Source organism: Oncorhynchus kisutch, linkage group LG15 (genome assembly GCF_002021735.2).
Source record: "Oncorhynchus kisutch isolate 150728-3 linkage group LG15, Okis_V2, whole genome shotgun sequence".
Lineage (NCBI taxonomy): Eukaryota > Metazoa > Chordata > Actinopteri > Salmoniformes > Salmonidae > Oncorhynchus > Oncorhynchus kisutch.
The window spans coordinates 75790187-75806395 of record NC_034188.2 but is presented as its reverse complement, the minus strand read 5'-3'; the positions used below and the strand labels follow the sequence as shown (position 1 = coordinate 75806395).

Below are 16209 nucleotides of genomic sequence, written 5' to 3'. Positions count from 1 at the left end.
TTTTTACGCAAATTTTAACTTGTTTTGTACATAATGTATCCGCTATCATTTCCTATGACCCCAAACAGCTTCTGGACATCAGAAAAGCGATCACTAGCCTCGATTTGGATGAAAATGTTTACAAGGCCCTAATCCGCAGGAATCAAAAGACAAAGTGAAAGAGAGGCAGAGGAGGTGCTATCCTTACGAGACTACGCTGGCGAGCAAATAAACTGCCATTGCCCTCTGTACTGTTGGTGAACATGCAGTCACTGGAGAACAAACCTGAAGCGTTTCGTTTGAGACTATCTTTTCAACTGGACCTGAAAATGGTCAAATCCTATGTTACTCAGAGTCGTGGCTGAACAAGGGCATGGATATATATCTCACAGGTGTTTCTATGAATCGTAAAGCCCAGACAGCAGACTGGTAAGACGAAGGGAGGAGGGGTGTGTCTCTTTGCTAACAACAGTTGGTGCACAATCTCTAATGTTAAGGAAGTCTCAAGTTTTTGCTCACCTGAGTTAGAATACCTCATGACAAGCTGCAGCCCATATTATTTACCAAGAGAATTTTCATCGATATTTTTCATATATGTTTATTTCCAACCACTAACTGATTCTGACTCTCAACAGCATTTCTCGTGCCCGGTGATTTTAATGTAGGGAAACTGAAATCTGTTTTACCTCAATTTGACCAGCATCTCACCTGTGCAACTAGAGGGAACAAAAGGCCCTCCCTCTCCCTCCCTTTGGCAAATCAGATCATAACTCTATCCTCCTGCTTACAAGCAAACACTCCAATAGGAGGTACAGGTGACGCGCTCAATACTGAAGTAGTCCGATGAAGCAGGTGCTAAACTACAGGACTGTTTCGCTAGCACAGACTGGAATATGTTCCGGGATTCATCTGATAACATTGAGGAGTTTACCACATCAGACTCCAGCTTTGTTAATAAGAGCATTGACAATATCGTGCCTACAGTGACCACACATACATACCCCAACCAGAAGCCATAGATTACAGGCTGAGCTGAAGGCTAGAGCCGCAAGCTGCCCAGTGAGGCGAGTTTACCAGATGAGCTAAATGCCTTCAATGCTCACTTCGAGGCAAGCAACACTGAACCATACATGAGAGCACCAGCTGCTCCGGATGACTATGTGATTTCGCTCTCCGTAGCCAATGTAAGTAAGGCCTTTTAAACAGGTTAACACTCGCAAGGCTGCAGAGTCAGACGGAATACAAGGATGCGTACCCAGAGCATGCGCTGGCCAGCTGGTGTCTTCAATTACATTTTCAACCTATTCCTGACCTGGTCTGTAATAACAACTTGTTTCAAGCAGACCACCATAGTCTGCGTGCCCAAGAACACCAAGGTAACCTGCCTCAATGACTATCACCCTATAGCACATCTATAGCCATGAAATGCTTTGATAGGCTGGTCATGGCTCACATCAACACCATCATCCCAGACACCCTGGACCCACTGCAATTCACATACCGCCCAACAGATTCACAGGTGACACAATCTCTATTGTACTCCACACTATCCTGAAAACCTCCCTCTGCAACTGGATCCTGGACTTCCTGATGGCTTGCCCACAGGTGGTGTGGATAGGCAACAACACATCTGCCATGCTGACCATTAACACGGGGGCCCCTCGTGGGTGTGTGCTTAGTCGCCTCCTGTACTCCCTGTTCACCCATGACTGCGTGGCTTTGCACAACTCCTACACCATTATCAAGTTTGCTGACAAAACAATGGTGGTAGGACTGACGATGAAGCAGCCTATAGGGAGGAGATCAGAGACCTGGCAGGGTGGTGCCAGGAAAACAACCTCTCCCTTAATGTCAGCAAGAAAAAGGAGCTGATTGTGGACTACAGGAAACGGTGGGGCGAGCACTCACAGTGGGTCTGTAGTGGAGCGGTGTTCCTCTATGTCCACATCATTAAGGAATTAGCATGACTTGGTGCACTTGTACCGCTTGCCGTGCGGTAGCAAAAAGAACAATCCAGGACTTGGGTGTCTGGGCCTTCTTGTGACACCGCCTGGTATAGAGGTCTTGGATGGCAGGGAGCTTGGCCCCAGTGATGTACTGGGCTGTACTCATCACCCTCTGTAGCTCCTTGCGGTCGGATGCCTTCCAGTTTCCGTATCAAGTGGTGTGGATACACACACCCACACAGTTGTGAAGAGAGCACGACAGCACCTCTTCCCCCTCAAGAGGTTGAAAATATTCGGCATCGGCCCTCAGATCCTCAAAGTTCTACAGATGCACCATTGAGAGCATCTTGAGCGACTGCATTACCGCTTGATACGGCAACTGCAAGGCATCCGACCGCAAGGCACTACAGAGGGTTGAACACTGCTGAATAGCTAATCAAATGACTACGCTGACTATCTGCATTGACCCATTTTTTGACAATGCACACACCATGGACACTACCCACACACACTAACACTGACACTCCAACACACATACACACACGCACACACACACACACACACACACACACACACACACACACACACACACACACACACACACACACACACACACACACACACACACACACACACACACACACACACACACACATTATTATATAATGTTACTTACCCTACATTATTTATCTAATATGTATATGTATATACTGTACTCTATATCATCGACTGCATCTTTATGTAATACATGTATCACTAGCCACTTTAACTATGCCACTTTGTTTACATACTCATCTCATATGTTATACTGTACTCGATATCATCTACTGTATCTTGCCTATGCTGCTCTGTACCATCACTCATTCATATATCCTTATGTACATATTCTTTATCCCCTTACACTGTGTATAAGACAGTCGTTTTTTTGGAATTGTTAGTTAGATTACTTGTTGGTTATTACTGCATTGTCGGAACTAGAAGCACAAGCATTTCGCTACACTCGCATTAACATCTGCTAACCATGTGTATGTGACAAATAAAATTTGATTTGATTTTGATTTGACACACACACACACACACACACACACACACACACACACACACACTACATATGTCCGCACACACATAACATGTGCACAAATGCACTCTGACACCACACACGCCACATACGCTTCTGCTACTGTCTATTACCATCTATCCTGGTGCCTTGTCACTTTACCCCTACCTATATGTACATAGCTAGTACACCTGCACATTGACTCGGTACTGGTACTCCCTTTATATAGCCATGTTATTTTTACTCGTTATTGTTATTCATTATTCACTGTTTATGTAGTTAAGTAAGGGTTAAAAAAATAAAATAAAAGTATTCATTCTTCGTGTCGCTATTTCTATTTTTTATTAAATTTTTTGTCCTTATCTCTGCATTGTTGGAAAAGTAAGTAAGTAAGTAAGTAAGCATTTTACTGTTAGTCTACACCTGTTTACGAAGCACGTGACAAATACATTTTGATTTTATTTGTTTTAATGATAGTCCTGAATCACTATGATCAATAACAAAAATGTTTAGTGTACTTTTAACAGAGCTGAGATTTACTTCAAAGTGCATTCACCCTATTGCTTACAGCTATCCAGTTGTCTCATCTACATAAGTGCCTAGGGAGGAGGGTTTAGGGTTTATTCTGGACAGAGCCTAACTATACTGGCCCAATAAGCACATGCCATGGAGATTTCCCTTACTGGGACCATAGTTAGGGTGTTTGATATTGGTGCTGGCGGCCTGGGTTCGAGTCCCAGTAGGGCAGGCACACTCTGCTCACATTCTCAGCAATATATGTTAATGTCATTATTTGGAAAAGGTTACAACACACTTATCTGATCTAATTCTAGTTTGTCAATGACACATGTTTGTTCTAACTTGTATATGTGGTGTAGATTTTAAAAATATGACAGTTCTCTTTGTGATGCACACCAATATAGAACTAATAAATACAAATAATTTTTGAGGTAGTGGAAATGTGGTCATAATTCATACTCAAGGGGAAATCCTACAGATTCCCATCTTTCAATGAGAGACTCATTTTAAATCGATCAGATAGGTGTGTTTTAAAGGACTATCATATATTGCTAAGAATGTGAGACTAGGGTGATTTCCGTAGCTGGTCTCGAATACAGGCCACCAGTAGCAATGACGAATGCCCTTACCACTGTTCCAATAAAGGATATATCTAGGACATGTGCTTATTAGGCCAGCTATATGTCACGGCCGTCGTTCAAGGAAGACCAAGGTTCAGCGTGGTGAGCGTACATTTTCTTTTATTTAGTAAAATGTCGCCAACAAAACAAGAAATAACAAAAACGACCGTGAAACTTACAAGGGCTATAGTGCCCATAACAAAGACAACTTCCTACAATGACCTAAGGGAAAAAAGGCTGCCTAAGTATGAATCCCAATCAGAGAAAACGATAGACAGCTGTCCCTGATTGAGAACCATACCCGGCCAAAACAGAAATACAAAAACATAGAAAACAGAACATAGAATGCCCACCCAAATCACACCCTGACCAAACCAAATAGAGACATAAAAAGGCTCTCTAAGGTCAGGGCGTGACAGCATAGTTGATCCCTGTCCAGAATATACCCTAACCCCTCCTCCCTAGGCACTTGAGTAGATGTATCAATCAATCAACCAATCAATCAAATGTATTAATAAAACCCTTTTTACATCAGCAGATGTCACAACGTGATATACAGAAACCCAGCCTAAAACCCTTAACAGTAACCAATGCAGATGTAGAAGCACGGTGGAAAAACTCCTTAGAAAGGCTGGAACCTAGGAAGAAACCTAGAAAGGAAGCAGGCTCTGGGGGGTGGCCAGTCCTTTTCTGGCCATGCCGGGTGGAGATTATAACAGAACATGGCCATTAAGGCCAGATCGTTCTTCAAGATGTTCAAATGTTCATAGATGACCAGCAGGGTCAAATAATAATCACTGTGGTTGTAGAAGGTGCAACAGGTCATTTCCAGGAGTAAATGTCAGTTGGCTTTTCATAGCAAAGCATTCAGAGGTTGAAAGAGAGAGAGGTGAGAGTTAGAGGGAGCATACTTAAGTTCACACAGGACACCAGATAGGACAAGAGATTTACACCAGATAGGACAGGAGATTTACACCAGATAGGACAGGAGAATTACACCAGATAGGACAGGAGGATTACACCAGTTAGGACAGGAAAATGACACCAGATAGGACAGGAGAATTACACCAGATAGGACAGGAGAATTACACCAGGTAGGACATACTGACCCTAGCCCCCCGGCACATAGCTTATTGCAGAATAGATACTGAAGGATGAAATAAGGGGGGTCGGGGGACACTGTGACCCCATCTGACGAAATCCCCGGATAGGGCCAACCAGGCAGGATATAACCCCACCCACTTTGCCAAAGCACAGCCCCCACACCACTAGAGGGATATCAACAGACCACCAACTTACTACCATGTTGTACGTTTTGCTAATCCATAACATATTGTACACATTTCAATTCGTAACATACCATAAGAATTGCAATTTGTAACATATCATACGAAATGGATGATGGACAACCACAAATTAATACATACCATGCAAAACTTAATATATCATATTAAATGGAGTGTCTAGGATTCGAGTACAGAATAATACGAAATGCTCTGAGACCAGATTGAGATAGCATGTTCCCTTCACTAACGAAAAACTGGACACTCAAACATTAGAGGAAAATTACAGGTCAAATTACATATTTTTTTATATCTCTCAATAGAATTGTTAGCTGGGAATAAATCCTTCTTTTCTCCTTCTCCTCCCTCTCTCTTCCAACTCCTCTTACCAAGTCATCTTTCTTTGAACTTTGAACTTTTGCAACATTTCAAACCTTAGCAACAGAAAGACTTAATGAAAGTGTGAGTGCTGTAGATAGTAATGTGAAGGTTGATTTTGCAATGGAACAATCAATCCCTCTCTCCCTCTTCTCCTCCCTCTCTCTTCCAACTCCTCTTACCCAGGCATCTTTCTTCGAACTTTGAACTTTTGCAACATTTCAGAGCTCTCCTGGGCAGTTGATAGGGTACAAGCAAAGAAGTTAGGGAGCACCACACCCATAGACCCAGCCTGCTGTGACCTTTGAACTCCTGTAATATGGCTTACTACAGCCTAATCAGTAACAAATAAGCACTGTGAAGTAGGGTTAAAAAGGGGCTGCCACATTTGAAATCACATGCAATAGCAACACTATATCATGATGACTCTCAAGGAAAGGGCAATGTGGTGATTAAACAAATTCCTTACTATCTGAGGTAAGGTTAGGGGTTAGGTTAAGGTTAAAGGTTACATTATGGTTGGATAAATTGGATGTCTTATTAGTCAACACTTGCAACATGGCATGTCTTCCATGTCCCTGTTCAAATACTTTTATAATGCATCATTAAGTAAGCACCAAATAGACATGACTGCACAGGCGAAAGCTATTCACCTGTCTAAGTGCAAAAGGTCTGATAAACACAAAACCCTTGTGTCTGGGTAGAAAGACAGATGGACAGTAACAACAGACTCTATATCCCCCTCTCTCTCTCTCTCTCTCTCTCTCTCTCTCTCTCTCTCTCTCTCTCTCCCTCTCTCTCTCTCTCTCTCTCTCTCCCTCTCTCTCTCTCTCTCTCTCTCTCCCTCTCTCTCTCTCTCTCTCTCTCTCTCACACACACACACATGCAAAGACACCCTGTTGTCACACTCCCCCTCCAGAGCCTCACTCTCATCATCATTCCTATACTCATTTACTCCTACCAACCACAGGACTCAGAGGAGCTACAACTGGCTCTGTCAATGAACAGTGACAAGGTGTTGTTCTTTGGGTTTTTCTCCTCCCTCTCTGGCCTTCCGGGAACACTAATTGGCCACATGCAGAGTAATGTGACCAATCGAATCATCCTCGGCAGAGAGCCGGAGCTGCAGATCGGAAGAGCAGAGCGTTGGGCTCAGTCCGGCTCCCAAGCCGAAGAGTTCCTGGGGTGACACTATCTTTTCCTCCCTTTACCTCGGGAATACCTCGGGATTTACCCCCCATCTTCTCATCCCACGGATTTGGTGGTTTTCCCGCCCCTGGCCTCGCCTCCTGCCCGCCCTCGGATCAGCGCTCGGGTGAAAAGGGCACCATCAGAGGGGTGATCGCTGGCCCTGGTGCTACACTACAGTGAGTAACCTTAAGGACGGACAGGAAGTAAGGCGATCCCAGCCACTGAAAGGGAGAGAGAGGGTGATACGAGACTGTGTGTGAGAGAGAGAGAGAGAGAGAGAGAGAGAGAGAGAGAGAGAGAGAGAGAGAGAGAGAGAGAGAGACAGAGAGAGACAGAGACAGAGACAGAGAGTCAGAGAGGAGACACAGAGAGAGAGAGAGAGAGAGAGAGAGAGAGAGAGAGAAGTGAGACTGTGGTGCATCACTACAGAAAGAAACTGTAAAAAATGTTTAAATTGTAAGATTGATTTTGTGCAATGTTCTTGAACATTGTGCAAGAACTTGACCTGCGGAATCACCGATTTCAGCTAAACTTAACCAAGACTGTGTCTACTGTCAATAATGTACATGCAAATGAATACATAAACACAGCTTGTACCCTTAGAGACCCTAGACTGAAGAAGTCAAATAACAGGTCAACTGTTTCCAGCTAGAAGTAACAAAATGGGTGTTTCTTTTAATTTTTAACACATGTTAGATATAGGCCTAAGTAGGACAATGGCAGGTCAACTTGCACAACCTGTCCAACTCTGTTTTATAACCACAGAGAAAGCATTTACGGGATTGATCTATAAGATAACTGAGTGTCTATAACTGTTTAGCTCTGGGTGGTTAACAGGTTCTCCTGTTGTTCTAAATGGATCTTTAAGGGGATGGGGATAATGCTGGACAATAGAGTGGGGAGTGGAGTTTCTATCCATATGCTATTAAACAACACTCGTCAGATGTGGTAATCAATACCAGTGGAGGCTAGTGGAGGGTGAAATTGGAGGACAAGTAAAACAGCCTCTCCTTACATATAGCGATACCCCTTAAACTTTGACACCTAAGACAAACACTCAATAACATGCTAGTAATATGTTATCTACAATTAGCTTATCTGTGGGAAAATGGAAAAACTCTCCTGCAGCCCATTTTGCAGTATCATCGTTGGCTAAACTAAGCTATAGCCTAGGGAGCTGTGTAGCCCAGCTACAATATTTCCAACCAACAGCCCCAAACTATCTCAGCAGCCACTGAGCCCCCTCATCAATCCACACTGAGAGCACACAGACAGAGTGCTGTTTGGTAACATCATCTGATAGCCGCCGCTAACCCACACACACGCTGAGGAGAAAAGGGCCAGGCCCAAAAGACATGGGGGGATATGGGAGATTTGTAACCTCTGCTTGTGTGTGATTGTGTATCTATGTGATTGTATGTCTATGTCATTGTGTGTCTATGTGATTGTATGTCTATGTCATTGTGTGTCTATGTGATTGTGTGTGTGTGTGTGTGTGTTTGCCTCCTCTGCACGCCGTATGCCCCTCATGTGACGGCCTCTCTGATGGCCTCTCTCAAGCTGGCATCCCGCCACCTCAGGAAAATGAAGCCCTTCTTACTGCGCTAACACATAGCCATGCTTACAACTACCCTATAGAATTTCTATAATAATTGGCCCATGCTTGCCCTAGAGAGAAGAAGTGGTAGCTAGCAGCTAGCCTCCGCAGCCTGACTTGTAGCCTGTGCCAGTGACTAGTTCTGACTGTAAAGAATCTGTCATTGAATTAGCCAACATAAGTGCCTCAATATTCCCCATTATGACACACAATTACAGAGGTTGAAAAGTACACAATTGTCATACTTGACTAAAAGTATATATACCTTAATAGAAACTTACTCAAGTAAAAGTGAAAGTCATCCAGTAAAATTCTACTTGAGTAAAAGTTTAAAAGTATTTGGTTTTAAATATACTTGAGTATCAAAAGTAAATGTAGTTGCTAAAATATACTTAAGTGTATCAAAGTAAAAGTAAAAGTATAAATCACTTAAAATTCCTTATATTAAGCAAAGCAGACTGCACCATTTTCTTGTCTTTAAAATGTATGGACAGCCAGGGACACACTCAGCACTCAGACATTATTTACAAAAGATGCATTTGTGTTTAGTGAGTCCGCCAGGCCAGAGGCAGTAGGGATGACCACGTGTTCTCTTGAGAAGTGCTTGAAACTGACCATTTTCCTGTCCCGTTAAGCATTCAAAATGTAACAAGTACTTTTGGTTGTCATTGAAAATGTAACAAGTACTTTTGGTTGTCATTGAAAATGTAACAAGTACTTTTGGTTGTCATTGAAAATGTAACAAGTACTTTTGGTTGTCATTGAAAATGTAACAAGTACTTTTGGTTGTCATTGAAAATGTAACAAGTACTTTTGGTTGTCATTGAAAATGTATGAAGTATAAAGTGTAATATTTTCTTCAGGAATGTAGTGAAGTAAAAGTAAAAGTAGTCAAAAATATAAATTGTAAAGTACAGATACCCCCAAAAACTACTTAAGTAGCACTTTAAAGTATTTTTACTTAAGTACTTTACACCACTGCACAATTATAATGTTGATGAATAAAATCCCTTACTCCAGCGAGGCTCCCACGACATTTAGCAACAATTGAATATTTTGTTACTGTCCTGATGTGTAGTCAAGGCTCAGGGCTAGTTTTTACTACCAAGTGTAATTTATCCCTTACCCAGAAAAACAGAAAAACGATAACACAATTTTACTGTGTGAACTGTACAGATATTGTACAGCTTTCGACATTTACATTATTTAAGTGTTTTTGTATCAAACGAACAGCTTTGTTAGCTGTATATTCCATCTATACTTACAGACAGTGCAGGGTTCACAGTTTACAGGCTAAAGTTACACACAGAACAATTTCTTCAATCCATTTAAATCCATTTACTTTTGTAAAATATATGTGCAATGTTTTCTCAGCTCATCTCTTACAGCTAGCTATATATACACAATGCAATCAAGAGACTTCATAAAAAGCATATTTAATCTCATATAAACCTCAAACATCATCATACTCTATTCTTGGTGAACCTTGTTCGAGTTCTGACAGAAAAATCATATAGCCATCATATTGTCTACAGTCAGTACATGAGGAGGGTGTATATTATTTGTCCAAGTGATCATCCATAAAGCATACTAACATGTTGCTGAACAAGACTAGAGAACAGAAGGGAGAGTGAAGTCCCAGTCTGGTACTGTAGTGATTGTTACTGAGTCTGTTCCTCCAAGATTAAACTCACCACATTCCTGCTCTGCATGTCGCTGTGTTCCACTGACAGATACCCCACTGAGTACTTCTCTAATCACCTGCAACAACATTCTAGACGTTTCTGGAAGTTTCTGTCTCTCTCTGTCTGTCCCCCTATGTACATAACTAACTGCATAACAGTGTCAAAGTGGAATTGTAAAGTCAAAGTTGTCCATGTTTATAAAGTTGTTATAAATGGTCTTCTATGATTCTTGGCATAATTATGCTTGTTTCCAGATACCTTCATCCTGATCTGCCCACTTGCCTGCCCTCGACCCCTCACCTCCCTGTAACCATGACAACCAAAATGACCAACGACCTGGATGGGAACAAGGTCTCCTCCTCCCCTCTCCTGTTGTCCACATCATCCCCATCCTACCTGTCTTGCCAGCGTCTGGTGACCAAGGACGGTCACTGTGCCCTGCGCTCCTCCCCTCCCTCTCCTGGCCTGTGGCCCTCCTGGGCCTCTGCCTCTGCCTGGCTGCTAGCTCTACAGGTAAAATAAATGAGTTGACGCACACCCTAAATAGTTGAAGAGGTGCTGCTGACTAAATGGAAAAGTAAACTTAAAATCAAAAGTTACACACAGACACTCTATGTGCCTGATTCGCAGACATATATTAAGACTAGTCCTGGATTTAAACTCTCAATTGAGAATATCCAATGAACTTGATTATTAGACCAGGATCAGGCTTTATCTCTGTCTGGGAAACCAGCAATAATTGAATGGGTAAATATACCCTGGCTCGTCCCTGCAGGACCTGTGGGGGGCAGTGGTGTGCCTGCGCTGGCGCTGGGTCCTCTTGGCTTTCTGCACCTCCTTCGTGGCCCACTGGCTGCTGTTCGCCTGCCTTTGGTACCTACTGGCCCACTTCAATGGAGACTTGGCGGTGGAGGACCACGACGCTCCTCCAGAGGGTCACGTAGTGTGTGTCAAACACATCACCAGCTTCACCGCAGCCTTCTCTTTCTCCCTGGAGACCCAGCTGACCATAGGGTACGGCACCATGTTCCCCAGTGGGGACTGTCCCAGCGCTATAGCCCTGCTGGCGGTTCAGATGCTGCTGGGGCTCATGCTGGAAGCTTTCATCACAGGTACTTTCTAATGGAGAGGATCCCTTCTCTTTCTCACTTTCTCAGTTTGTTGTTGTACCTTTCAATGCTGAGGGAACAGCTGTTTGGTCTTCATCTTCGTCATTTTACTTTCTTGTTTATATTTGGTCTTTGTTTCAATGGGTCTCTTGAGAATTAAAAAAAATAAAACATACCTAATTCTAAAGAAAACGACTGATATGTAAATCTTTACTCACTCTCTTACCCATCCCCGCCCTTCAGGTGCGTTTGTGGCTAAGATCGCACGTCCCCAGAAGCGTGCGGGGGCCATCCAGTTCAGCCCCCAGGCGGTGGTAGGTCAGCACCAGGGCCAGCCCTGCCTCATGTTCCGGGCCACCAACCTTCTGCGCCGCCCCCTGGTGGACGTGGAGGTCAGTGCCGTCCTGTACGAAGAGAGAGACGACCAGATCCTGCACCAGACCAACCTGGACTTCCAGCTGGACCGGCTGGGCCCCCGCCCCTGCCCATTCTTCATCTTCCCCCTCACCTTCTACCACATCCTGGACCGCCACAGCCCCCTTTACCCAGCCCTGCGTGAGGGCAGCACCAGCCACTTTGAGCTAGTGGTGTTTCTCTCCGCCTCACAGGAGGGCACGGGCGACGCCTGCCAGAAAAGAACGTCCTATCTGCGCCAGGAGATCCAGTTTGAGCGCCGCTTCGTGCCCGCCATGGGGCTGGACAAGCATGGCAGGTACCAGGTGAGCAGTCAGCACTTTGGCATGGCCCACTGCAAGGAGCCGCTGGACAAGGAGTGTGTGGTCCAGATCAACGGGGACGGGAGTGACAGGATGGAGTAAGGGGGGAAAGGAGGAGGGTGGAAGGGAAAGAGGGGCAGGAGAAGAGGGAGAAAGAAGCGTGGGAGGAGGGGGAGGAGGGGGAGAAGAAAGCATGGGAGGAGGGGGAGAAGGATGCATGGGAGGAGGGGGAGAAGGAAGCATGGGAGGAGGGGGAGAAGGAAGCATGGGAGAAGGGAAAGAAGGGGAAGAGGGTAATAGCTGAGAGGAGTAAGGGACAGAGACAACTTGGGATGGATGGGTTCCAGGGTTTACAATGTGTGTGTGTGTGTGTGTGTGTGTGTGTGTGTGTGTGTGTGTGTGTGTGTGTGTGTGTGTGTGTGTGTGTGTGTGTGTGTGTGTGTGTGTGTGTGTGTGTGTGTGTGTGTGTGTGTGAGGGAGGGAGGGAGGGTAGCAACATAGGGATAAAGATAGGGGCAGAAAGGGAGAGTTAGGGACATTATGGGAGGGACAGGTTTCTATGGCTCTGCTACCTGGTATCAGCTACCTACTTTTTATAGTCCCGTACCTCTTCAAACATTCAACCTCCAGCTGCGTACCTCTAGCACCAAGGTCAGCGCACTCTCAAATGTTGTTTTTTGCCATAATTGTAAGCCTACCAAATACGATACATGTATTAAACATAAGAATGAGTATGTTTTTGTCACAACCCTGCTCGTGGGAAGTGACAAAGAGCTCTTATAGGACCAGGGCACAAATAATAATATAATGATAATCAATCATTTAGTTTTTGCTTACATATAAAACCTTATTTGTGAATAAAAAATTGTGAATAACTCACCACAGGTTAATGAGAAGGGTGTGCTTGAAAGGATGGACATAACTCTGCAATGTTGGGTTGTATTGGAGAGAGTCTCAGTCTTAAATAATTTCCCGCACACAGTCTGTGCCTGTATTTAGTTTTCATGCTAGTGAGGGCTGAGAATCCAGTCTCACATACGTAGGTACGCGATTTGCCAAAGCAAGAAACTCTGAGCGCAGCCCTATCCAGAAATCTGGCAGTGGCTTCTGATTAAATTACATTTTCACAGAACGGCTTGTTCCAATTTCGATGAGGCTCTCTTGTTCAGAAAACTCTAAGTGGACTGGAGGGATAACGAATCCAGTTGTTTGTGTCGTCCGTTTCGGGAAAGTACCTGCGTAATTGCACATCCAGCTCATTCAGGTGCTTCGCTATATCACTTTTGACATTGTCTGTAAGCTTGAGTTAATTTGCACACAAAAAATCATGCAATGATGGAAAGACCTGTGTGTTGTCCTTGTTAATGCAGACAGAAAGCTTCTTAATTTTGTCCCGCACATTGAATATAGTTGCTGAGAGTCCCTGTAATCCTAGATTCAGATCATTCAGGTGAGAAACAACATCACCCAGATAGGCCAGTCGTGTGAGAAACTCGTCATCATGCAAGCGGTCAGAGAAGTGAAAATTCTGGTCAGTAAAGAAAACTTTAAGCTCGTCTCTCAATTTAAAAAAAACTTGGCAATACTTTGCTCCTTGATAAACAGCACACTTCTGTATGTTGTAAAAGTGTCACATGGTCGCTGCCCATATCATTGCATAATGCAGAAAATACATGAGAGTTCAGAGGCCTTGCTTTAACAACATTTTCACTGTAGTGTCTAAAACGTCTTTCAAGCTGTCAGGCATTCACTTGGCAGCAAAAGCCTCTCGGTGGGTGCTGCAGTGTACCCAAGAGCCTCTCGGTGGATGCTGCTGTGTACCCAAAAGCCTCTCGGTGGATGCTGCAGTGTACCCAAGAGCCTCTCGGTGGATGCTGCAGTGTACCCAAGAGCCTCTCGGTGGATGCTGCAGTGTACCCAAGAGCCTCTCGGTGGATGCTGCACTGTACCCAAGAGCCTCTCGGTGGATGCTGCAGTGTACCCAAGAGCCTCTCGGTGGATGCTGCAGTGTACCCAAGAGCCTCTCGGTGGATGCTGCAGTGTACCCAAGAGCCTCTCGGTGGATGCTGCAGTGTACCCAAGAGCCTCTCGGTGGATGCTGCACTGTACCCAAGAGCCTCTCGGTGGATGCTGCAGTGTACCCGAGAGCCTCTCGGTGGATGCTGCAGTGTACCCAAGAGCCTCTCGGTGGATGCTGCAGTGTACCCAAAAGCCTCTCGGTGGATGCTGCAGTGTACCCAAAAGCCTCTCGGTGGATGCTGCTGTGTACCCAAGAGCCTCTCGGTGGATGCTGCAGTGTACCCAAGAGCCTCTCGGTGGATGCTGCAGTGTACCCAAGAGCCTTCTCGGTGGATGCTGCTGTGTACCCAAGAGCCTCTCGGTGGATGCTGCTGTGTACCCAAGTGGCGTCAGTAGTAACTGCTTGCATGCGCGTTACCACTCCACTATGTCTCTCTGTCATGGCTTTTGCCCCATCAGTACAGATACCAACACATCTTGACCACCAAAGTCCATTTGATGTCACAAAGCTGTCCAGTACTTTAAAAATATCCTCTCATCCTCTCAATATCCTCTCATGACCCCTCATAAACGTAACGGAGTTATACCAGGAGCTGTGCCAGGCCCGACACATCTGTTGACTCATCCAGCTGTAACGCATAGAATTCACTGGCTTGTATGCGAAGCAGTAATTGTTTCAAAACATCTCCTGCCATGTCATCGATGCGTCGTGAAACAGTGTTGTTTGAAGGCATGGTCTGTATAGTTTTTGTTGGCCTTTTCCCCAGCATTGTCCCAGCCATAACCGCGGCAGCAGGAAGAATGAATTCCTCCACAATAGTATGGGGCTTGCCTGTGCTTCTAGCCCCTTCTTATTAATGGTATCTGATGCTTTTATACATCTTACTACTCGAAAGTCGTCTTTCTTCTTGCTCAAAAAACTCCTGTGGCTTATTTTTCAAATGGTCATGTTTCATTTCTAAATGTCTGCGTAAGAGGGAAGGTTTCTCGCGAGAGAGTAACGGTTAATGTGATTGGATGTTAATTATTTGACTAGGCTACCTGTATTTGACATTGTGTTGTTATTTCGCTGAACACTAGATGGTTTAATTTTATTTTTGGCAGTGAAACGAGGCTACTCAGGAGAGAAAAAAACTCACCCAAATGTATAGCCCTGTTGGAAAATAGAAATGTACTGGGAATCACATCTTTATTTGGTGTACACCCAAACGGCATTGCAAGTACCCCAGTTTGGACATATCTGGTCTAGTGGAATAAAGAACACTAGATTGTAGAACATGTTCTAGCTACCTGAGAACTCTAGAACCAACAGTTACATTCACTGCCATGAAGGATGCTATTCCACAATCAATAACACTACGCTGCTATGGAATACACTCTGGCTGCATTTACACAGGCAGCCCAAATCAGATATTCTGTCCAATTATTGGCAAAAGAGATTTCCGTGGTAATATTTGACATGATCAGAATTGGGCTGTCTGTGTAAACGCAGCCTCTGTAATGTAGATGATCCCACTTTGAAAGGTGACAACTCAATGTCTTCAATCATTTTAAGCTGAGGTATCACGCGTTAGAAGATATCAGTTGATTTAACTGCAAAATTGATTAGATTACTGCCTTAAATGTTTATGAGAAATCTTCACTGAAATCAGTGTGTGTCTATTTACGCCAAATATTAGTCAAAGGTGAAATGTAATACTATGTTATACATTGATTACACATGTTCAATATGTAAAATGCTATGGCTTTAGATTGAGCACTTTAGTGATAGGCTAAACATTTGGAGAAAGATGTAAATAGATCATCTTTATATTTTCCCTTTGAATTTATGTAAAGACAAAAATCACTATCACATCATGCATTTGAGTCAACAGCAATAAACAAGGATTAAAGAGTAAATGGAAATAATGTTATGGAAAGAAAGAGAGATGAAATCTTATTGTATCATAATACATGTTCCAATGGCTTGTACAGTGTACATTACATGTAATAAAATAATATTTTCTGAACAATTCAAATGAAGAAACAATACTTGTTCATACTTTCTCTATACTTCATTTCACAGAATCTCTCACAATACCCAATGTTTTACTAAATAACATAATATTCT

The 16209-nt window shown here is 43.9% G+C and overlaps 1 protein-coding gene across 1 annotated transcript; it reads left to right on the top strand.

Moving 5' to 3' along the window:
* Nucleotides 1-6793: 6793 nt before the first annotated feature.
* kcnj13 (potassium inwardly rectifying channel subfamily J member 13) lies at nt 6794-12241 on the top strand. Its single transcript, XM_020503770.2, has 4 exons — nt 6794-7149; nt 10510-10768; nt 11031-11367; nt 11608-12241. The coding sequence occupies exons 2-4, from the start codon at nt 10568-10570 to the stop codon at nt 12180-12182; spliced, it is 1113 nt and encodes a 370-aa protein (XP_020359359.1). The 5' UTR covers nt 6794-7149; nt 10510-10567; the 3' UTR covers nt 12183-12241.
* The last annotated feature ends 3968 nt before the right edge of the window (nt 12242-16209 follow it).